Source organism: Ahaetulla prasina, chromosome 4 (assembly GCF_028640845.1).
Source record: "Ahaetulla prasina isolate Xishuangbanna chromosome 4, ASM2864084v1, whole genome shotgun sequence".
In the NCBI taxonomy this organism is placed as follows: Eukaryota; Metazoa; Chordata; class Lepidosauria; order Squamata; family Colubridae; genus Ahaetulla; species Ahaetulla prasina.
This window is the reverse complement of record NC_080542.1, coordinates 6290323-6315284: the sequence shown is the minus strand read 5'-3', so window position 1 is coordinate 6315284 and position 24962 is coordinate 6290323. Positions and strand designations below refer to the sequence as shown.

Below are 24962 nucleotides of genomic sequence, written 5' to 3'. Positions count from 1 at the left end.
CAGCTTACTGCTAGCTGCAGTTCAACAGTTCAAATCTCACCAGCTCAAGGTTAACTCAGCCTTCCATCCTTCTGAGGTGGGTAAAATGAGGACCCAGATTGTTGGGGACAATATGCTGACTCTGTAAACCGCTTAGAGAGGGCTGTAAAAGCACTATGAAGCAGTATATAACTCTACGTGCTATTGCTATTGCTATTGGGGACGTGGAGCATGGAGCCTCTTCTACGGGCATCCTCCCCAGTTCTGACCCCAAAGACTTCTCACCACAGGCTAGGGCGAAGGGGAACCGAGAACGCGATCGAGGAAGTCTACAGAAGTGGAAAAGAGAAGCAACATTCTGCCGGGTCCCGAGCGAATGAATAGCGCAGACGGGATTAACCACGGCTGGATCACCATCCGTGACTCACTCGCACAATCTTTCTGGCCTTCCGGGTTCCTCCAAAGATCACAGTCTCCATCCCCCACCTCAGAACATCCTCCATCAAAGGTTGCCTCATAATCCCACCCTCACCGCTGAGGTCATCGTTGCGAGAGGTCCAAGGCTCGGCCGCGTCGAAGTGAGTGTCGCCACCGATATGGGGGCCCGGGAAGTAGGCGTGGGCCAAGAAGCCGCCTTCGCCATCGAACGGGGTGCTGTCCCCGTGGAAGCCGTCGGCGAAGAAGATCATGATGTCCGCCTGCGGCTCGCGGCCCTCCCGCACAGACGAGTAAGGCACCTCGCGGAAACGCAGCGGTGTCACCGACTGCCAGACACGGAAAGCCCGTCGGATCGCGGCAAAAGTGGCCTGTTCTCCAACCTTGGGTGTGTAGTTCTGGATGCTGCAATAGAGGCAAAAAAAAAATGTGGTTCTAGAGCAGTGGTGGGATGCTGCTGGTTTACCAACCAGTTTGGTGATCGCGCGCAGGCCTAACGCACACTTTGTGTGTGTGCACAGTTTTACAAATACTAATCTTCTGTGTTACCATTTAGGAGTAACACAGCTGTGGCGCGGCGATCTGCTCTGCCATGCCAATCAGCTAAGAAAATAAAGGTAACTAAAGCTCAGGGACAGATGGGCGGACGGGCGGACAGGCGGGCCGACCTGATCGTCAGAGCTACCGGTTCGTCTGAGCCGGTCCGAACCGGTAGAATCCCACTCCTGTTCTAGAGCCAGGGTTGAGTCCATCCCACAGTCTTACATCTCTAACCAAGATCTGCAAACTGGGTTTGCTTCACACAACACTTTTTTGTTTCCTTAACGGAAAGACAACTTGTCTACTGCCAAGACCCTTCACAATCCACAACATTGCGTCCTATAATCTAATGTTATCTAGGTGTTTCAGGACTTCAGCTGCCAGAATTGTCAGCTAGCGCCCCACAAATTCATAGAAAGGAAGAGGTTTTAGAGATCCTCTAGTCTAACCCTCTGCTCAAGGCAGAAATCCTTGTTTCTGAGGTTGTGGCTCCACTACAGCTGAAGGATCTTAGGTTAGCAAAGCTGCTGTGATATGTTGGATAGATTAACCTGTTCACTAATCTCTCCCAACCTCAATTTTTTATGTCTCTCAATGATAAATCAAGGACTCTTTTTATTCTTGGCTTTATTAATTGATATAAATCAATCTTATGTGGATATCGTCTCTTTTAACATCTCCAGAAGTTAATGAGGAAGATACAAGAAATCTTCCAGGGCAGGGGTCCCTTTAAGACTTGTGGACTTCAACTCCCAGAGTCCTTCAGCCAGCTGGGAGTTGAAGTCCACAAGTCTTAAAGGGACCAAGGTTGGAGACCCCTGTTCCAGGGAACCTGAGAATCTGGACTTATCCAGATCTAATGGATAAGATCTAGTGCATTGTTTTACTTTAACATGGGTGGACTTCAACTCCCAGAATTCCTCAGCCAGGAAGTCCAACCTAGGCAACTTTAAGATGGGTGGACTTCAACTCCCAGAATTCCCCAGCCAGGAAGTCCAACCTTGGCAACTTTAAGATGGATGGACTTTAATTCCCAGAATTCCCCAGTCAGAAAGTCCAACCTAGACAACTTTAATATGGGGGGACTTCAACTCCCAGAATTCCCCAGCCAGGAAGTTCAACTCAACGACTTTAAGATGCGGAGGATTCCAACTCCCAGAAGATGGGGAATTGTGGGAGTTGAAGTCCACCCATCTTAAAGTCACCCAGGGTTAAGGAACACTTTTATTTTCTTTTTAAGGCTTCTAGTCCTCATGTTTGTGCCAAAATATGTTAAAAATCACTCTGGTGTTTGGGGTAGGAGGGAACTGAAGTTTTCGGAGCGACAAGATTTCCAATGAATTCTAGTTCCCCACCCTGTTTTCTAGCTTCCTCCTTTCCTGGCCCTTCATGCAGAATTTAACAAAAATAACAACCGCTTGCGTCTTACCAGAAGCTAAGATCCATCTGCTGCCACTTGAAACCCTGGATCGCGTAGCGCCTGCGCCTCACGTTGGCTTTAATTTCCGCTCCAAATTTATCCGGGACGCCACAACGAGGCCTCTTCATAGCCCTTAGAAGGAAAGAGACCCAGAAAATTAAAAGTTTGCAGGGGCTGGCTTCTTGGTTCCCCGAAAGTTTCTTTTGCATCCCTCCAAAAGCTTTCAGTTCACAACTGTTGAAAAGTATAATCTACTGTAGTTCCCCACTTAGAGGGGGCAGAAATTGTGGCAGTCCCCACACCTTCAAAAGGGGACGTGTCTGGTGCCGGTACTTAGCCAACCTGGGCTGAGTTCGTGAAAATCTCAACCAGCAAATGCTCAGTCTTACATATTCGGAAAAAGAACCTTAAACACTAAGTACAAGCTTGATGGACATTACCTTACAGATGACCCCCACCCTGTTAAAGACCTTGGAGTTTTCATATCAAATGATCTAAGTGCCAAAGCCCACTGCAACTACATCGCAAAAAAGGCTCTAAGAGTTGTAAACCTAATTTTGCGCAGCTTCTTTTCCAAAAACTCTACACTACTAACCAGAGCATACAAAACATTTGCTAGACCTATTCTTGAATACAGTTCGCCTGTCTGGAACCCATACCACATCTCTGACATTAATACAATTGAAAGCATCCAGAAATATTTTACAAGAAGAGTTCTCCGCTCCTCTGAAAACAATAAAATACCTTATACCACCAGACTTGAAATCCTGGGATTAGAAAACTTAGAACTCCGCCGACTCCGACAAGACATGTGTTTAACAGACAGAATCATCTATTGCAATGTCCTTCCTGTTAAAGACTACTTCAGCTTCAATCGCAATAATACAAGAGCAAACAATAGATTCAAACTTAATCTTAACCGCTCCAATCTTGATTGCAGAAAATATGACTTCTGTAACAGAGTTGTTAACGCTTGGAACGCACTACCTGACTCTGTGGTCTCTTCTCAAAATCCCAAAAACTTCAACCAAAAATTGTCTACTATTGACCTCACCCCATTTCTAAGAGGACTATAAGGGGCGTGCATAAGAGCACAAAAGTGCCTACCGTTCCTGTCCTATTGTTCCCTTTCATTATATCAAATTAATATAGTTATTGCATACTTTTGCTTATATAGTATGTTTGTATATACTGTTGTGACAAAATAAAAATAAAAAAAATAAGGAAGGTCTCGTGGTTAAGGCTAAAATCCGGGATATGGTGAGTTCCAGTTTCAACCTTAGATACAAAAGGCCCCTTGGTGACTTAAGGCCAGTCACCAGGGGATGGTGAATTCTAGTCTTAGGAATGAACACTGGCTGAGTGACTTTGGGCCAATCACCAGGAGACGGTGAGTTCTAGTCTCATTTTAGGCATGAACGCTGACTGAGTGACTTTGGGCCAATCACCAGGAGATGGTGAGTTCTAGTCTCATTTTAGGCCTGAACGCTGACTGAGTGACTTTGGGCCAATCACCAGGAGACGGTGAGTTCTAGTCTCGCCTAAGCATGAACGCTGACTGAGTGACCTTTGGCCAATCACCAGGAGACGGTGAGTTCTAGTCTCATTTTAGGCATGAACGGTGACTGAGTGACTTTGGGCCAATCACCAGGAGACGGTGAGTTCTAGTCTCATCTTAGACATGAACGCTGACTGAGTGACTTTGGGCCAATCAGCAGGAGACGGTGAGTTCTAGTCTCATTTTAGGCATGAACGTTGGCTGAGTGACCTTGGGTCAATCACCAGGAGACGGTGAGTTCTAGTATCTCCTTAGGCATGAGTGCCAGCTGGATGAACTTGGTCAATCATCATTAGTATGGTGAGTTCTAGTCTCACCTTAGGCACAAACACTGTCTGGGTGATGGGCCAATCACCAGGAGACGGTGAGTTCTAGTCTCATTTTAGGCATGAACGCTGGCTGAGTGACTTTGGGCCAATCACCAGGAGACGGTGAGTTCTAGCCTCATTTTAGGCATGAACGCTGGCTGAGTGACCTTGGGCCAATCACCAGGAGACGGCGAGTTCTAGTCTCATCTTAGGCACAAACACTGTCTGGGTGACTTTGAGCCAATCACTAGGAAATGGTGAGTTCCAGTTCCACCTTAAGTACGAAAGCCAGCTGAGTGAATTTGGGCCAATCACCAGGAGCCGGTGAGTTCTAGTCTCTCCTTAGGCATGAATGCCAGCAGGGTGACTTTGGCCCAGTCCCTCTCTCTCAGCCCAACTCACCTCTCAGGAATGTCGTTGTGGAGAAAATAGGAGGAAAGTGTGTTGGATAAGTTTGCCGCCTACTATTTGCAAAATAATAAAGGCAGGATACAAATAAATAGATAAACAAACAAGAGTCATATCCAGTTGGAATTCGGATGGGAACGCAGCCAGGTAGAGATCCCCAAGACTGAAGGCCACCTGGGCAAGTTGAACAAAAAAGAATAGAATAGAATAGAATAGAATAGAATAGAATTTTTATTGGCCAAGTGTGATTGGACACACAAGGAATTTGTCTTGGTGCATATGCTCTCAGTGTACATAAAAGAAAAGATACGTTCATCAAGGTACAACATTTACAACACAATTGATGGTCAATATATCAATATAAATCATAAGGATTGCCAGCAACAAGTTATAGTCATTCAGTCATAAGTGGAAAGAGATGGGTGATGGGAACTATGAGAAGATTAATAGTAGTGCAGATTCAGTAAATAGTCTGACAGTGTTGAGGGAATTATTTGTTTAGCAGAGTGATGGCCTTTGGGAAAAAACTGTTCTTGTGTCTAGTTGTTCTGGTGTGCAGTGCTCTATAGCGTCGTTTTGAGGGTAGGAGTTGAAACAGTTTATGTCCAGGATGCGAGGGATCTGCAAATATTTTCACGGCCCTCTTCTTGATTCGTGCAATATACAAGTCCTCAATGGAAGGCAGGTTGGTAGCAATTGTTTTTTCTGCAGTTCTAATTATCCTCTGAAGTCTGTGTTTTTCTTGTTGGGTTGCAGAACCGAACCAGACAGTTATAGAGGTTGGAATATCCTCCCCGTTTTCGGACGTCAAGGACAGAGGGGGATATTCAGCCGGTTCGGATCGGTTCAGGCGAACCGGTAGCAGAAATCGTGGCTGGGCCTGCCCCAGCTCTATGCCGTCCTATTTAGAACACATTTTTGAGGCTGGGCGCACACGCGGAAGGTGCACAAATGAGCAAAGCGCATTTGCAGAAGGCCGGGTGCCTGCACAAAAGCCGCGCGCACGGGGCGAACCGGTGGTAACAAAATATGAAACCCATCGCTGGTCAAGGAACAGGGCCGTGGCTCAGGCTGTAAGAAGCCTGTTATTAAAACACAGCTGCCTGCAATTACTGCAGGTTCTAGTCCCACCAGGCCCAAGGTTGACTCAGCCTTCCATCCTTTATAAGGTAGGTAAAATGAGGACCCAGATTGTTGGGGGGGCAATAAGTTGACTTTGTAAATATACAAATAGAATTAGACTATTGCCTTACACACTGTAAGCCGCCCTGAGTCTTCGGAGAAGGGCGGGATATAAATGTAAATAAATTAAAAAAAAACCACCATCCCTGCTGCCTCTGGAGTCACGGATGACTCTCGAACCCACAAGCTGATTAATTCCTAGCTCACCAGTAGGGCTTAATGAATGCTTTGGCCTAAATTAAGAAGTGGGAAGTACTCTGGGTTCCAACGAAACCCGTGGTTTAGCTGCACAAATGTGACCTTCCTGTCCATGAGCTAATGGTGGCCGAATTGAGATGATGGGCTGTGGAATAGATTTGAGGAGGTGGGCAGAAGTAAAATCCAGCAGGTTCTGACAGGTTCTGGAGAACTGGTAGCAGAAATTTTGAGTCATTTAGAGAACCGGTAGCGGAAATTTTGAGTCGTTCGGAGAACCGGTAGCGGAAATTTTGAGTCGTTCGGAGAACCGGCAAATACCACCTCTGGCTGGCCCCAGGAGTGGGGTGGGAATGGAGATTTTGCAATATTCTTCCCCCAGGAGTGGGGAGGGAATGGGGATTTTGTAGTATCCTTCCCCTGCCACGCCCACGAAGCCACACTGGTTTGGGGGGGGGGGTTTAGCTCTGAAGTTGAGAACCAGGACATAGTTACAAGCATAAGTTGGTTGATTGACAGGCAGAAATATAAAGTAAGATTTAAGCAAATTAAGGAAGGAAGAAGAGGAGGGGGGAGGGGGAGAAGGAGGAGATGGAGGGAAGGAAATGGAAGGGAAGAAGGAAAGCAGGAAAGAAAGAAAAAGAAAGAAGGAATGAAAGAAAAGAAGGAAGGGAAGGAAAGAAGGAAGGAAGGAAGGAAGGAAGGAAGGAAGGAAGGAAGGAAGGAAGGAAGGAAGGAAGGAAGGAAGGAAAGAAAGAAAAAGAAAGAAAGAAAGAAAGAAAGAAAGAAAGAAAGAAAGAAGGAAGGAAGGAAGGAAGGAAGGAAGGAAGGAAGGAAGGAAGGAAGGAAATGGAATGGAATGGAATGGAATGGAATGGAATGGAATGGAATGGAATGGAATAGAATAGAATAGAATAGAATCACTTCCATATTGTTCCCAAAGAAAATTGCATAGATTTTCTTCAGGGAACTCAAGAGCAATGGGGAAAAAATGCATAATTTATCCTGGATAAATTCCATTGACCATATACCACTCTCTCAAAATTTCTTGGCCTTCCCCCCCCCCCACTTTCTCTCTCAGCCCGGAATATTTTTTATAGCCCGAAATGCCAAAAACTGTATAAACCTAGCGACGTCTCTATTCTTCCCTGAACTCTTTTGTCTCGGTCTGCGTCTATTTCTAACCGCTCATTCCTTCGAAAGTACCATGGACACAAATAGAACCACAGATAAATAATGACCTAACCGATTTCTAAACAGAACACATAACCACAGACTAAAGTCCCGAATGAAGCTTTTCCAAACTACTAGGTGTAAACCTACATACAACCTGCAGTTTGATCCTGACCGGTTCGAGGTTGACTCAGCTTTCCATCCTTCCTTCCGAGGTCGGTAAAAGGAGGACACAGAAGGTTGAGGGCAAGATGCTGAGCTTGTCAACCGCTTAGAGAAGGGCTGTGATGCCGTGCACAGCGGTATAGGAGTCTAAGCCAGTGGTTCTCAACCTGTGGGTCGGGACCCTGTTGGGGGTCAAATGACGATTTGCCAGGGGTCGCCTAAGACCATCGGAAATACGGGAAGTATACTTGCGAGTCGAAGAATCGCGCTCCAATGGTTGACTCCACAAGCCAGTTGCAGGCTCTTCAAATCGCTAGCCGAATTCGGCTTCAGGCACGATGAATTAAAAAAGAGAGAAATCTTTGCTCTGATGTCTCCCTCTCAAGCCAGCTGCAATCACTCCCAATCGCCAGCCTAATCTGGCTTCAGGCGCGATAAACTTAATAGGGGAGGAGTCTCCGCTTTAATGCCTCCGTCCTCAAGGCAATCGCAAGCAGTTCAGATTGCTAGCCAATACGGCTTCAGGCGCGATAAATTCAAAATGAAAATAATTTTACGGTTGGGGTCGCCACATCGTGGGGAATTGTATTAAAGGGGTCGCAGCACTATAAAGGTTGAGAACCACTGGTCTAAGCGCTAGTGCTATCTCTAAAGGAAAAATGGTATACATTATCAGCAATTGCCTGTTCTGACTGACTGACTGACTGACTGACAGACGACAAAATGAAGATAGCTAGTGAGAGACGTAGACAAATAGCAAAATGGAGATAGAACGACGATGGATGGATGGAGAGTTGTGGGGGGGATAGCAAAATGGAAATAGACAAACAGATCGCAAAATGAAGATAGCCAGATAGAGAGACAGACAGATAGAGACAGACAGACAGATAGCAAAATGGTGAGAGATAGATGGATAAATGGGTTGACGGATAGGTGGGCAGGTGGGTGGGTGGATGGATGGAGACGAGAGGTAAGGAGAAGGAGAGAGAGAAGGAAGGAAGGAAGGAAGGAAGGAAGGAAGGAAGGAAGGAAGGAAGGAAGGAAGGAAGGAAGGAAGGAAGATACAAATAGCAAAATAGAGAGATATAGATAAGTAAACTGGAAAGACAAATAGACATAGAAAAATGGAGAGAGATAGCAAAATGGAGAGAGAGACAGATAAGAGACAGACAGATAGCAAAATGGTGAGGGATAGATGGATAAATGGATTGGCAGATAGGTGGGCGAGTGGGTGGATGGATGGAGAGGAGAGGTGAGGAGAAGGAGAGAGAGAAGGAAGGAAGGAAGGAAGGAAGGAAGGAAGGAAGGAAGGAAGGAAGGAAGGAAGGAAGGAAGGAAGATACAAACAGCAAAATAGAGAGATATAGATAAGTAAACTGGAAAGATAGATAGACAGACAGAGATAGAAAAATGGAGAGAGATAGACAGCAAACTGGAGAAAGAGACAGATACAGACAGATAGCAAAATGGTGAGAGATAGATGAATAAATGGATTGACAGATAGGTAGGCAAGTAGATAGATGGATGGATGGAGAGGAGAGGAGAGGTGAGGAGAAGGAGAGAGAGAGAAAGAAGGAAGGAAGGAAGATACAAACAGCAAAACAATGAGATATAGATAAGCAAACTGGAAAGATAGACAGAGATAAAAAAATGGAGAGAGATAGACAGCAAAATGGAGAGAGAGAGAGAGAGAGGGAGAGGGAGAGAGAACACAAAATGAAGATACAGATAAGGCAGACAGACAAACAGCCATGCTGGATAGTATCTAACCCATAAGTTCCTCACATTGGCAAGTTAACTTGTCTGGGAGTTAAAACCCAGACATCTTTAAATTACTAACGCCGAGAAAGATCACCTAACGTTAGAGAATTCTGTGCGAGCCAAAACCTTGCATCAAAATGGTTTTTTTAAAAAAAAATAAAATAAACTGCTTTCATTCTTTATCTTTTTGGATATTTCTTTTTTCTGTCCGATTAACAAAATGGCCACCGCTCCGACAGCTAGCCTACCCAGCAACGAAGCTCTTTTTCCTTCTGGCCGAAAGGGACTGAATAATTTTTACCGAGGTCCCCAAAAAAAATCCCAGCAACGGTCGCCCCTTCTGCCCGCCCCACCCCCAACACCGTTGACTAATCCCAAGCCATCATCGCCTGTCTGAAGCTGCTCCCAGATTTATTTCCAATTCCCCCCCTCTCTTCTTTGCCAAGTTCTTGTGGTGTGGAGTCCCACTGGTCAACGCTAACCTCACCAGACACTGGTCGCTTTGTAGGCTTGCCAAGGGCCAACCCCAACACAGGATGCCCTGCAGCCACGCTGCCCACTCGTCAAGGCTGGGAGTTCTTCGCATTTGGTTCCCCTCCCTCGACACACACAACCGCAGCCCTGTTCTCTCCCCCCCGCTACAAGTGACATCATCCGAAGTGGTTTCATAAGATCTGCCAGCGTTGTGGGAAGCCTTGGAGAACGTCTTAGAAAAAAAAACAAAAAACCCATGAGTTCTGGGTTTTGTGCCCCGTTTTTCCAGCAAGAAACGTTTCTCTAGATCAGATCTAAGCCATGATGGACCGCTTGCTTTCTGATTCACACCTCTCTCCAAACCAGCATTGGTTTTCCTTTCACAAGAGGTTCCCCAAAAGTAGACCATCTTAACTTGTTCTTGAGGAGTTTAACAGTTTACCATGTTTCCCTGAAAATAAGACCTCCCCAGATAATAAGACCTCCCCAAAAATAAGCCCTTCCTGAAAATAAGCCCTCCCTGGCTAATAAGACCTCCCCAGAAAATAAGATCACCCTGGCTAATAAGCCCTCCCAGAAAATAAGACCTCCCCAGATAATAAGCCCTCCCTAAAAATAAGACCTCCCTGGTAATAAGCTCTCCCCAGAAAATAAGACCTCCACGGATAATAAGCCCTCCTCAGAAAATAAGACCACCCCAGAAAATAAGACCTCCCCGAAAATAAGGCCAAGTGCCTATTTTAGGGTTCAAAAAAATATAAGACAGGGTCTTATTTTCAGGAAGACACAGTAAGTTTAACAGAGTTGGAAGGGACCTTGTAGGTCATCTAGTCCAACCCCCAACCCCCCGCCCAAGCAGGAGACCCTACATCTGCCTTTAGCTAGGAGCGAACTCGGAACCTCCTGATTATGAGGCAAGAGCTCCACCTTTAAGCCACCGGGTCTTGTCCTTGGAGTTCCTTGGTGGTCTCTGAGTTTGGTGGTTTTCTCACAGACGTTTCATGACCCAACGATATAACATCATCAATGCTAGGTAACAAAACAAAGTAACATCATCAGGAACAGTGATGAGGTTAACCTAGTTTGGGTCAGGAAACGTCTCCAAGAAAACAAGCGAACTCAGAAAGCTCCAAGGATCTCACACAGGGTTGAAATGCTCCCGGATCGTGCAATCCGGTAGCGACCGTGGCCGGTAGTTCGGCGATGATGGAGCAAAGCTCCGCCCACCTGCCCACGTGTCATTACTTCCAGGTTTTAACCAGGAAGTAATGTGTTTTTTACCTTCTGCGCATGCGCAGAGGGGTTTTGTGCATGCACAGGTCGGTGTGGCACCTTCCGAACCGGTAAGGAAGGTAAGTAGATTTCACCCCTGACCCCACAGTCTTCTTCCTCCCCATCTCCATCTCTCTTCTCTTCCTCCTCTTCCCCTTTTTTCTCCCCTTCCTCTCCTTCCTGCTTCCTGCTTCATTCCACAAAGCCCACTCCCTTCTAGTACTGATGATGTTACCTAGTTGGGTCATGAAACATCTGCAAGAAAATCACCAAGCTCAGAGAGCACCAAGGACCCCACAAGTCCCCCTCTTTCCTTCCCCCTCCTCTTCCCTCCTCCTCATTCTCCTCCTCTCTCTCTCCTTCTAGCACTGATGATATTCCCTAGTTGGGTCACGAAACGTCTGCAAAAAAAAAACCAAAAAAAAACATACCAAGCTCAGAGAGCACCAACGAACACCTTATTTCAACCCAGAGCTACAAATATTTCTCTTTTATTGGCAACTCACTTTTGGTCACCCGACTTAAAGTCGGTGCCATTAGTTGCCAGTTCCGAAGTTGGTGGGTGGGAGGGGCACCCGTTTCTACAACCCCAATAGATCTTTTCTCTCTGGAATCAACACACAGAGGAAAATAATTTGCATTCGGGAAGTGTGGTGGTGCAGTGGTTAGAATGCAGTATTGCAGGCTACTTCCACTGACTGCCAGCTGCCAACCGTTCGATTCTGACCGGCTCAAGATTGACTCAACTTTCCACCCTTCCGAGGTCAGTAAAATGAGGACCCAGATTGTTGGGGGCAATAGGTTGACTTTGTAAACCACTCAGAAAGGGCTGTAAAGCACTGTAAAGCGGTATATAAATCTAAGAGCTATTGCTATTGTGTGCTAACTCTGCCTACTGCTAGCAGTTCGATCCTGACCGGCTCAAGGTTGACTCAACCTTCCATCCTTCCAAGGTCAGTAAAACGAGGACCCAGATTGTTGGGGCAAGAGGCTGACTCTGTAAACCACTTAGAGAGGGCAGTAAAGCAGTATATAAGTCTAAGAGCTATTGCTATTGCAGGCTAACTCTGCCTACTGCTAGCAGTTCGATCCTGACCGGATCAAGATTGACTCAGCTTTCCATCCTTCCGAGGTCGGTATAATGTGGACCCAGATTGTTGGGGGCAATAGGCTGGCCCTGTAAACAACTTAGAGAGGGCTGTAAAGCGGTATACAAGTCTAAGTGCTATTCAGTAAGAGAAAGATCAATTATCTTTCGGGCAAGGCCTAGAGCCGCATCTACAAAATCATGCAGCGTTTCGTTTTTTTCCTTCCTCCAGTACCCCCGTGGCAAGCAATCCGTTAACAATCTCCCAATTCATCCTGGGTTTTTTGTTTGTTTTTTTCCCCCCTCACAGTTCAAAAAGTAAATTTTGTAAGAAGAGAAGCTGGTGAAAGGTGAATGACTCCCAGCGCAGGGAGAAGGAAAACAAGGCCCCACTCACTTCATCGTCTCCACATCGGCTATGCCCGTCACCCGAAGTCCGTAGAATTGTTGCATGGCAGCGATGGCGGCCGACACCGACTGCGGAGAACGCTGGGTATGGGTGCGAAGGTTGCCCGGGGGCAAATACCCATATTGTTGCAGCCAGGCCTGGTGGGGAAAATCAAAACAGGAACGTGAAAAAAAATATCGAAACTCAAAGCCAATTGAAGGGTAGACTCAAGGATATAGAATAGAATAGAATAGAATAGAATAGAATAGAATAGAATAGAATAGAATAGAATAGAATAGAATAGAATAGAATTTTTATTGGCCAAGTGTGATTGGACACACAAGGAATTTGTCTTGGTGCATATGCTCTCAGTGTACATAAAAGAAAAGATACGTTCATCAAGGTACAACATTTACAACACAATTGATGGTCAATATATCAATATTGATATCAATATATCAATTTTTGTTTTCTGAGGTTTTCGCGGGTGTTTGTATGTAGGTCTTTGGTTATTCGGGTTTTCTCCCGCGTAAAATTGGAAGTGTCTTGGCGACGTTTCGACGAAGTCTCATTCGTCATCTTCAGGCTTCAGCTTCGTGCTTCTGGGAGCAATGTGTGATTGCAGCTGTTTCTTCCTTTTTGATATCAATATATCAATATATGTAGGTCTTTGGTTATTCGGGTTTTCTCCCGCGTAAAATTGGAAGTGTCTTGGCGACGTTTCGACGAAGTCTCATTCGTCATCTTCAGGCTTCAGCTTCGTGCTTCTGGGAGCAATGTGCTTCTGGGAGCAAAGCACGAAGCTGAAGCCTGAAGATGACGAATGAGACTTCGTCGAAACATCGCCAAGACACTTCCAATTTTACGCGGGAGAAAACCCGAATAACCAAAGACCTACATACAAACACCCGCGAAAACCTCAGAAAACAAATATCTATCTATCTATCTATCTATCTATCTATCTATCTATCTATCTATCTATCTATATATATATATTGATATATATATATCTCAATATATCAATATCAATATATCAATATCAAAACTGAATGTCATGAAGGCAATTTAGAAAGTCCTCGACTTAGGACCGGCTGCTGAGCAACCATTTAAAGTTACAACGGAGCCCGAAAAAGCTACGTATGAACCAGATTGGAGATTTCAAGTTCTATCTCACCCCCCACCCCGTTCCAGCAGTCATCTGACCGTATTTTAAGTGCTTGGCAAATGTCCTGCAGTTACGACCGTGATCTAGGACATTTTGCAGGAAAAAAAAAACCCATTCCATAGCCGACGGTCGTTTTGCTTAACGACCGTCACAAATAAAGTGTTGTACAATGGGTCACTGTCCCGTGGGGGCCCCCACTCGACAACTGTCACGACGTACGACCCAAATCACAGGCTCGGTTACGGTCGTAAGTCGAGAACTGCTTGCAGATAAACGAAAACTACTTTGGTGTAGTAGTTGAAGGTTGAAAAAGCAGGAGTTTATTGAGCTATGAATGGTTGGTATCACCGCTTAATTCCCGTTTAATCTAATCGGTGATTGACCGCAAATCAGTGTAATCTGATGAGGAACCCTACAAAGAACTGAAATTATTTAAACCTTTCTCCTCTGCTGGTTCATTTCTGCCAATGGTCATAAGTCCCTTTTTTCAATGCTACTGTAGCTCTCAAACCAATCAAAGAATAGGATAGGATAGGATAGGATAGGATAGGATAGGATAGGATAGGATAGGATAGGATAGGATAGGATAGAAAATATGGAATGGAATAGAATGGAATGGAATTGAAAAGAAAATATGGAATGGAATAGAACAGAACAGAACAGAACAGAACAGAAAATATGGAATGGAATAGAATAGAATAGAATAGAACAGAATAGAATAGAATAGAATAGAATAGAATAGAAAATATGGAATGGAATGGAATGGAATAGAATGGAATAGAATAGAATAGAATAGAATAGAATAGAATAGAATAGAATAGAATAGAATAGAATAGAAAATATGGAATAGAATGGAATGGAATAGAATAGAATAGAATAGAATAGAATAGAATAGAATAGAATAGAATAGAATAGAAAATATGGAATGGAATGGAACAAAATGAAACAAAACAACAGAGTGGAACAGAATGGAACAGAACAGAATAGAATTCTTCATCGGCCAAGTGTGTTTGGACACACAAGGAATTTGTCTCCGGTGCATAACCTCTCAGTGTAAATACAAACAACAAAGTGATAGGTTATAGACAGTGGTGAAATCCAATTTTTTTTACTACGGGTTCTGTGGGCGTGGCTTAGTGGGCATGGCAGGGGGAAGGATACTGCAAAATCTCCATTCCCACCCCACTCCTGCGGCCAGCCAGAGTTAGTATTTGCCGGTTCTCCAAACTACTCAAAATTTTTTGCTACCGGTTCTCCAGAACTTGTCAGAACCTGCTGGATTTCGCCCCTGGTCATAGCTCATAAATCATAGTTAACAATCATTAACCGTAAGATACGAAACAAGTGATCAGACCTATTCAGGCCTATTAAGACCTATTTATTTGTCCGCGTGGGAATTTTTAGTTGTTTATGGGTTTTAAATTTTTAATTAGTTTTTTTTGGGATTTTAAATGCATTTTAAATTTGGGCCAAATTTAAATAAGTTTTTTAAGTAATGTTTTATTTCATTGTGTATATTTGATTGTTATTTTTATTCTGGCTGTTCACCGCCCTGAGTCCTTCGGGAGAAGGGCGGTATACAAATTAAAATATTATTATTATTATTATTATTATTATTATTATTATTATTATTATTATTATTATTATTATTATTATTATTATTATTAATCATAAGATGCCAATAGGAGAAAGTATAGGAAAGATGCTAGAGATGAGAGAGATGAGAAGGATACATGGGTACTACATGGGTAAATATCTTTAGGCCTAAGACGGTGCTGTGGGAATTAGATGTTCAGCCGTGATGACCCAAGGACCCACCTAACTTTGTGTCTAAATTGATTTGGCATGCAATGCCCCATCGCTTCATCCAGTTGGAGGTCACCATACAGGAAGACCCAGCTCTTTGGAGAAAATTGTGATGGTTGGAAAAGTAGAAGGAAAGGGAAGAAGAGGAAAAACTAGGAGTAAGACAGCGGGATTTGGTTACAGTAGTGATGGGAACACCATTGGAAAAAGACTTTTTTTTTTTTCATAAAAAAGTTTTATTTTTACAATCATATCAAACAGCTCATCCAATGTACAGTTATATACAATTAGTCGGGCTTGCCCAGTCACCACCACCCTTTTTAACACTCTTCCCTCTTCTACCTTCTTCTACTTTCCAGACCTTCGTCTCCTTCTCTTATCTACATCCTCTCCTCCCTCCACCCTACACCTTCCTTCTCCCTCTTCTACCCCTCTTCCTTCCTCTTCTCCTCTTTCCTACCTCCTACTCTCTCCTCTTTTCTCCCTCCCCACCGTTCTAAAATGGTAACTGGGCAGACCCGACCCTACATTAATTTATACATCTTCAATAATCCCTGTACGTTAACCATCACTCCATCCTTTACCCTCAACCCCCAATTCCCTCCCCTTACCCCCACCCCCACCCGACTTCCCAGAACAAAATGCAGGGTATCAAAACTAACAATCATAATCCAAAATAATTCCTAAATTATAATCTCTAGTCACCCCACACATAATCACACTCTCAATTCCCCTCTCCTTCAAAAATATATCTAATACAAAATATTTCCTAAATTTACTCATATGCTATTCGATATTATTTTATCTGATACCTATTTTGAATATAATCAATCCACATTTTCCATTCTAAAATATATTTTTCTTGCGTACAGTCTTTCAAGTAAGCAGAAATTTTTGCCATTTCTGCCAGATTTGATACTTTGAGTGTCCATTCTTCAATTGTAGGTAATTCTTCTTTCTTCCACTATTGAGCAATCAAAAGTCTCGCGGCTGATTGGAAAAAGACTTGAAGGACCAGTTTTAGGAAAAACTCATCATGGAGAAGATCTAGCTATCCATCAACTTCTGCTGGACTTTATGGGCTCTAGAAAGTCCACGTTGGTTGCTCGGCACCAGAAGGAAGGTGTCTGTTGATGACACCTTGCAAGATTTTTCTTCAACTCCTCAATCTAGCCTACAGCCGTTAGATCCAATGAAGTGCCTTGTAGGTCACTTCATTGGATCTCATCAATTCCATCAAGGTCAGCTAAGGGTTCCCACCTGCCATTGACCATTATGGGTTGCCCCCTGGTTTGGACCGGTTCGTAAGAACCGTTAGTAAAACCGGCGGGAGGCTCCGCCCACTGACCCGGACGTCATCACGAAGCTTCTGCGCATGCGCAGAAGAGATTGCGCGTGTGCTTGCTTCACTCACACATGTGCGCAGCCCCATTGCAAACCGGTAGTAAAGGTAAGTAGAACCCATTGTAAATTCCCCCCCCAAAGTTCCTTTTACAGGTACTCCTCAATTTACAACCGTTTCTTTAGTGACCATTCAAAGGCACCTGGAAAAAAATGACTCTTAGGACAACAATCGCAGCATCCCCCATTTGTCACATCATCAAAATTCGGATGTTTGGCAACTGGTTCCTACTTATGACGGTTGCCATGTCCCGGGGTCAGGCGATCCGCCTTGGGCGACCTTCCGAGAAGCAATGCGGGAGCCAATCTTCACTTAACAACCGTGTTTCCTCACGTAACAACCCAGGGATTCACTGAACAAACCGTGGCAAGGAAGGTCGTAAAACGGCCCAAAATTTACCGAACAACTGTTTCACTTAGCAACAGACATCGAGAGCTCCATTATGTCAAACTCAATTGCATTGGTGGGAGGCGCATCAGGGCTATGGTTGACCTCAGGGGGCGTGGTCAACTGGGTGGGTGTGGCCGACTAGGTGGGCGTGGCCAGCAACGCCACTCACTGGGTGTGGCCGAGTGGGTGTGGCCAGCTTGACGCCACTCCCCAAACTGCTGGCATGTTTCCTCTTCGCACTGGGTAGACTGGGCCGAAGTGGCCTCCTCCATTTTCCAGGATGGCCCCACAAGTCGGATCCGACCACATCTGGCCTGCAGGCCTTGAGTATGATACCCCTAACCTATACCCATCAAGAAGGATCAGTCAAGTTAGCGATCCTTCTATTATTATTATTATTATTATTATTATTATTATTATTATTATTATTATTATCTCTTTTATTTATTAAACATGAAACTCAGTCAATTGATCATCTAAAAATATGTCACAAATACCATTGACTGGTGCTAATGGCTTATATTGGTTGCTGCCAGCATCCTAGGTATCAACCAAGTACCTTCTTAAAATATATGATGTTCCGAGTAGCGCAGTTTTTTGCAGTTCAGCTGGTGTTATTGCAGGAAGCTGCAATTTCTGCAATTGTAAAATTCTTGGACATGGTACCAAGTGCCCGAATGACAATGGGTATCACTGTTACATGCTTCATCCATAGCCGTGTAGTTTCGATGGCCAGGTCGCGATATTTCATGATTTTTTCCAGTTCTTTTTCTTCGACTCTGGCATCTCCTGGTACCGCGATGTCAATAAATTGTACGTTTCGGTTTTTCGACAACCATGGTATCTGGTGTGTTGTGTTCCAAGTGACGATCCGTCTCTATTCAAAAGTCCCACAAGATCTTCACCGTCTCATTTTCGATAACTTTTTCCACTTTATATTCCCATGACTTTTTGGATACAGGCAAGTGGTATTTTTTACATAATGACCAGTGGATTAATTTAGCAACTCGGTCGTGTCTAGCTTTGTAATCCGTTTGTGCGATTTTGCTGTGTTCACATATTAAATGTGAAACAGTTTCGACTTTGTTGTTGCGAAGTCGGCAGTTTGGATTGTCGGTGGATTTTTGTATCTTTGCTTTCATGGCATTAGTTTGTAGTGCTTGTTCTTGAGCAGTGAGCATTAAACCTTCCATTTCTTTCTTGATGGTTCCCATCTTAAGCCATGCCCACGTCAAGTTGTCATCACATTTTCCTTCAATATTTTTCAAGTGCTTCCATGCAACGCTTTGGTTTTCCATCTTTTTTAATTTGTCATCCAGCTGTTTTTCCTTATATTCTGCCTTTGTTTCTGTTGTTTTTATAATGTTCTCCCTTTTCACAGCCTGCAGCAATTTTTCCATACTTTTGTTCACATTCAGACTTCGTTTCTCTTCTTCTACAGTTTGATGGATTTGCAATAGTCCTCTGCCTCCTATTTTTCTTGGCAGGTACAACGTGTCGATGTCACTTCGTGGATGTAAAGAGTGGTACATATTCAAAAGTTTGTGCGTTTTCCAGTCCAAGTTTTCCAGTTCAGCCAAAGTCCAGTTGATGAGTCCAGCTGGGTAGCGTATCACTGGAACTGCCCATGTATTAATGGCTTTAATTATGTTTCCAGCATTCAGCTTTGATTTTAATATTTTTGCGGACCCTCCTGATGTATTCCTTGACTCTTTGACTTTTCCATTCAAGATGTTATCTGCTTCCAATATGCCTGGGTATTCGTGATATCTTCGATATACGTGTTGTGTTTCAAGTGAGGATGATGATTATATTTACATTTACAGTTTCTCTTTACATACATAAACAGCATGTTGTCTGGGTTAATTTGCTTAAAGGTAAAGATTCCCCTCGCACATACGTGCTAGTCGTTCCTGACTCTAGGGGGCGGTGCTCATCTCCGTTTCAAAGCCGAAGAGCCAGCGCTGTCCGAAGACGTCTCCATGGTCATGTGGCCGGCATGACTCAACGCCAAAGGCGCACGGAACGCTGTTACCTTCCCACCAAAGGTGGTCCCTATTTTTTCTACTTGCATTTTTATGTGCTTTCGAAACTGCTAGGTGGGCAGAAGCTGGGACAAGTAATGGGAGCTCACCCTGTTACACGGCAGCACTAGGGATTCGAACCACTGAGCTGCTGACCTTTCGATCGACAATTTCAACGTCCTAGCCCCTGAGCCACCGCGTCCCTAATTAATTTGCTTACATAATACTATTTTTCCAGTTCCTAGTTTCTACCTTAGTACCTTAGTTTCTTTCTTAGTAGAAACTTAGAAGAAACTAAGTTAGCGGCCCTTCTTAATGCCAGATGACCACAGCAGCTGTCCAGAGCTGTGGTGCCAACTCTGCGGATTGGAGTCGGAGTTCAAACAGTTTAATCAGATGCAAACCACAGAATTATAGGCTTCCCAAAAAAAACAAAAAAACCCTACGCCTCTCTTATTTTTTCTGCCCTCCCAAACCAAGGTCCCCCCCTCCAAAAAAAAATCAACGCCACAATCTCCCCCGACACTCAACAAATGAATTGAAACCGATGGCTGCACCCAAATTGTGTTTTTGCATGCCGGCTGGGGGGAATTTTGAGAGTGGGAAGTCCACCCATCTTAAAGCCGCTGAGCTTGACAAACCCTGCAGCAGGAGACGGGGTGAATTCCAAGATTGTGTTAAGGGTGCGACGTGCGCGTGGCAGGGTCCGAGAACCGACAGCTCAAACCCTGTTTCCTGCCCTGTTACGCAAAAGTTTAGAAAATTTCTTCCCCTGGAAGCTTTCGCAGGCTCCCGTGGAGGAAGCGACTGATCACACAAATCAAATTTCAACATACACACTTGTACTGCGTGGATAACAAGTGTGTATGTTGAAGTTTGGTTTGTGTCCTTCAATTGCAACTCAACTCCTGCTAATTTTGTCACTATCTCCATGCCGTTTTCTTGCAATCACCCAAAAGCAATTTTCCTTTTTTTTTCTTGAGATTCCTCAAGAAAATCTTTTTGGATTTCTCAGTCTTCCCTCCATCCGCGGATATCCGAGTGGTCTCCCACCCAATAGCAATCAGATCTGACCGTGTTTAACTTCTAAGAGCTCACGCAAAGCCAGCTAGACACTACCACTTGAAGATACAGACTGACAGACATGCTGGGTGGAGATTTAAAAGAATTTAAAAGACTAAAAAAAAAAATTTGGATCTAAATACATACTTCGATACAGAGGATTTTAAAGACCAATATTCAGATGAAGCCAGGAATTTTTTTATTTTTTTTAGGATTAAAGAAAAAATGCCACAGAAGATTATTATGATTACTGGGTGAAATTATTACATGCATAGCAGGGGTGAAATGCTCTTGGTTCGGACCGGATTGTGCGATCCGGTAGCGATGGGGGCAGGTAGTTCGGAGTACCGATAGCAAAAATGCCTGCCCCCCCCCCACCGCCCACACCTCGCTATTCCTCTTCTCTGTCCCTGAAGCTCTCGGTGGCGATATAGCTGCAAACGGCTTTAAATGACGGCCGCGGCGCTTCAAAGGGCTGCACTACAGCTGATCAGCGCTGTAGGCGGCTAGTAGACCGGTGCCTCTATTTTTAAAGAAAAGTTCTTTATAAGTAATCATTTCCTGTTTCTGTTCTATATTTATATTCTCTATTGCGTGTCTGGGGCTCACCCATATAGGAATCTTATAGTCTAGTTTATAGGAATATTTTTTCCAGACCCGCAAAAGAGCACTTCTCAACACATGACTCTTAAAAGCCCTATCCACTTTTCTTTTCCATAAAATAAATACGCATGCCATCCATATAACAAGTCATAACCTTCTATAGTCAAAATTCTTTCCTCTGTTAAATTAAACCAGTCACTTATTACTGAAAGGGCTATTGCTTCATAATATAGTTTAAAATTAGGCATTTTAACTGCATTTATGGGTGACTAGAAGCCTCTAATGGACTTCTTTTTTGCGTAACAAATGAATAAAGACATGCATTTGAGATTTAGAATAGAATAGAATAGAATTTCTTATTGGCCAAGTGTGATTGGAGACACAAGGAATTTGTCTCGGGGCATTTATGGTTTGATCGATCCAACAGGACAGATTACAGACAAAAGTGTAATACGGATAGTCCTCAATTTATGACCGTTCATTTAGTGCAGGGCTGGTATTCACTTACCTTCCCGCAAGTATGAGTGCACATGCCAATTCCGTGCATGTGCGCACAGCCTCAAAAACGTGCCTAAATAGGACAGCCTAGAGCCGTCATGGGCATAGAAGGCTCAGCCAATTTCTGCTACCGGTTCGGCCAAACCAGTGCGAACTGGCCGAATCCCACCTCTGATTTAGTGAACACTCAAATTACAACAGCCCTTTAAAAAGTGAGACGACCGGTTTTTTTGCACTTATAACCATTTCGGGATTCCTACGGTCATGTGATCAAAATTCAGACGCTTGGCAACTGATTCCTATTTATGATGATTGCAGTCTCCCGGGGTCACGCCATCCCCTTTTGCAACCATCTGACCAGAAAAATCCACGAGGAAGCCAGATTCACTTAACAATCATGTGACTAACTTAGCAACGGCAGGGACTGGCTGAACGATTACGGCAAGAGGGGTCGTAAAAAGGGAGGGGGGGAAACTCACTTAACCGCTTGGGATATTTTGGCCTCAGACATGGTTGTAAGTCAAGGATGACCTGTTTAGACCGACAGAGGTTAAAACACAGTCACTCATGCGCTCGTTACCTCTCGCCTGGATTATTGTAATGCTCTCTACATGGGGCTCCCCTTGAGGTGCACTCGGAGGCTTCAGTTAGTCCAGAATGCAGCTGCGCGGGTGATAGAAGGAGCTACGCGTAGCTCCCACGTAACACCGCTCCTGCGCAGACTGCACTGGCTACCTGTGGCCTTTCGAGTGCACTTTAAGGTTTTGGTTACGACCTTTAAAGCGCTCCATGGCTTAGGGCCTGGGTACTTACGGGACCGCCTGCTGTTACCGCATGCCTCCCACCGACCCGTACGCTCTCACAGAGAGGGACTTCTCAGGGTGCGGTCCGCCAAGCAATGTCGGCTGGCGGCCCCCAGGGGAAGGTCCTTCTCTGTGGGGGCTCCCACACTCTGGAACGAGCTTCCCCCGGGTTTACGCCAAATACCTGACCTTCGGACCTTCTGTCGCGAACTGAAGACACATCTTTTCATTCGCGCGGGGCTGGCTTAAATTTTATTGATTTTAAATTTTCTATTAATAATTTTAAATGGGGTTTTAGTTTATTATATATTTTAAATTTTTAGGCCAATTATAAAATAAGATTTTTAACTTGCATTTTAAATTGTATATTGTATTGCTTGTTTTTACTTTGCCTGTACACCGCCCTGAGTCCTTCGGGAGAAGGGCGGTATAAAAATCAAATAAATAAATAAAATAAATAAATAAAACTGTTGTTGTCCGTCAGCAGCCTACAGAGCTGGCAACGGAGTCAGACAGCGATGAGGCTGAGGTGAGGCCAGGGCCTTTGGGAAGCGAGGTGCGGACTCCAGAGCCTCCAGAGACTGATAGAAGTGAGGCAGAGGAACAGGAGGAGCCTGTTCCTAATGCACACATGAGAAGAGCTGCCAGAAGGCAAGAGCAACTCAAGCAAAAAGGATAACTTGGGAGTAGGGCCAAGAGATGATTGGCCCCTCCCATAAGGCTTAAAAGACCAGCAACGGCGGTTGGGCTTTGCCGGAAAACAACGTTGGTAGCTGCGTCTTCTGCTTCATCTACGTCTTGCATTTATTTTTGTGACTTCTGAACGTTTGCCAAGAGAGGCCTTTGGCAGTTTGCCTAATTGGACTAAATTTTGTGAGATAACTGAGGAATTTGTGTTGGGAGGCATTTGTTTTACTTTGAGTTGAACGACGCTGGGAATGAAGTAATTCCCAGCTGTTCGAATAAAGTTTGTTTTTCCACGGACTGAGTTTATTACTACCTACTTGGGCCTGGGTCACAACAAAAACGTATTTATAAATATGCTTTGAAAAATCCTCTGAGGTAACTTTTCTCTTTCTCCTCTATATATATTTTTTCCCAACTTTCTCGCCTTCTCTGTTTCGTTTTTCTCCTTTTTACTTCCATACTTTATTGATTTATTTAGATTTTGAGGTGGTCCGAGTTTTTTTTATCGTCTTGTGGAAAAACTTTTAAGAGAAAAATTATAGAGAACCGGCAGACAGGCAAGCGAGTGGCATTTCTTTCTCGAGGCTCAAGGCTGGCGTTACAGTTAATCCGCTGTCTGATCCAGCCACCTCTTTGTGTTAAGTTTCCACCTCCACCTGGCTCTTGCAAACGCTGCCTTCCATCCATCCGCACCCAAGATTATCCAGCCCTGCTGATGCATCATCGCGCACAAACACACACACACACTGCCAAGTCACTTCTTCTCTCTTCTCCCCCCTCCCCACTTTTCTTAATCTCAACGGTGATTCACCCCACGATCTTGGCAACATTTTCCGGACAGTGTGACTCTGGGAAGGGAAGGTCCAGGGTGAAACGTTGGGTCTGTTTTATTCTGTTCCGTTCTGTTCTGTTCTTTCTATTCTATTCTATGTTATTCTGTTATTCTATTCTATTCTATTCCATTCCATTCCATTTATTCCTATTCTATTCCATCCCATGCCATCCCATCCCATCTGAGGCCAGGTTAAAACCCTGCATTTACCGCCAAATGCAAATTTGGCTTAATCCTCTATTCTATTCTATTCTATTCTATTCTATTCTATTCTATTCTACTCTATTCTACTCTACTCTATTATTCTATTCTATTCTATTCTCTTCTCTTCTATTCTATTCTACTCTATTATTCTATTCTATTCTCTTCTCTTCTCTTCTATTCTATTCTACTCTATTATTCTATTCTATTCTATTCTATTCTATTCTATTCTATTCTATTCTATTCTGATTTATATTGATATATTGACCATCATTCGTGTTGTAAATGTTGTACCTTGATAAACGTATCTTTTCTTTTATGTACACTGAGAGCATATGCACCAAGACAAATTCTTTGTGTGTCCAATCACACTTGGCCAATAAAACTATTCTATTCTATTCTATTCTTTTCTATTCTATTCCATCCCATTCAATTTTATTCTGTTCTATTCTATTCTATTCTATTTTTTTTATTTTGTCACAACAGTATATACAATCATCAACATAAACAATAATCCATCATGAGAGAAAAAGTATATATAAGTAAAAGTATAAGTAAAAGTATGCATATAATACTATAATGAAGAGAACAATAGGACAGGAACGGTAGGCACTTTTGTGCTCTTATGCACGCCCCTTGGGGTGAGGTCAATAGTAGACAGTTTTTGGTATTCTATTCTATTCTATTCTATTCTATTCTATTCACTGTTGTTCTGTTCTGTTCTGTTCTATATTCTATATTATATTCTTCTGGGAGTTGGAATCCACACATCTTACAACGGCTAAGATTGGGGAAAACAGATAGTCTTTGACCTGTCACCATAATTGGGCCCAAAATTTATGTTATGAAGTGCGACATTTGTTAAAGTTTTGCTCCATTTTACGACCTTCCTTGCCACCGTTCTTAAACGAATCCCTTGCAGTCGATAAGTTAGTCACCTGGTCGTTAAGTGAATCTGGCTTCCCCCTTGCGGGAATGTCGCAAAAAGGGGATCCCATGAACCTTGGGATGCAGCAGCGGTCATATCTATGAACCAGTAGGGCCGGTTTAGCTCTGCCTGGTAAGGCCTGTTATTAAGAACACAAAGCCTGCAATTACTGCAGGTTCGAGCCCGGCCCAAGGTTGACTCAGCCTTCCATCCTTT

At 43.9% G+C, this 24962-nt stretch overlaps 1 protein-coding gene across 1 annotated transcript in view; it reads right to left on the bottom strand.

The window, feature by feature from the left end:
• Positions 1-24962, bottom strand: part of MMP14 (matrix metallopeptidase 14) — a 58681-nt gene that overhangs the window by 15878 nt on the left and 17841 nt on the right. The window contains exons 2-4 of the mRNA XM_058181820.1: positions 12355-12503; positions 2384-2506; positions 512-819 (exon numbers count right to left, since the gene is read on the bottom strand). Of these exons, the coding sequence (XP_058037803.1) occupies positions 512-819; positions 2384-2506; positions 12355-12503 (580 nt within the window). The remainder of the gene's footprint in view (positions 1-511; positions 820-2383; positions 2507-12354; positions 12504-24962) is intronic.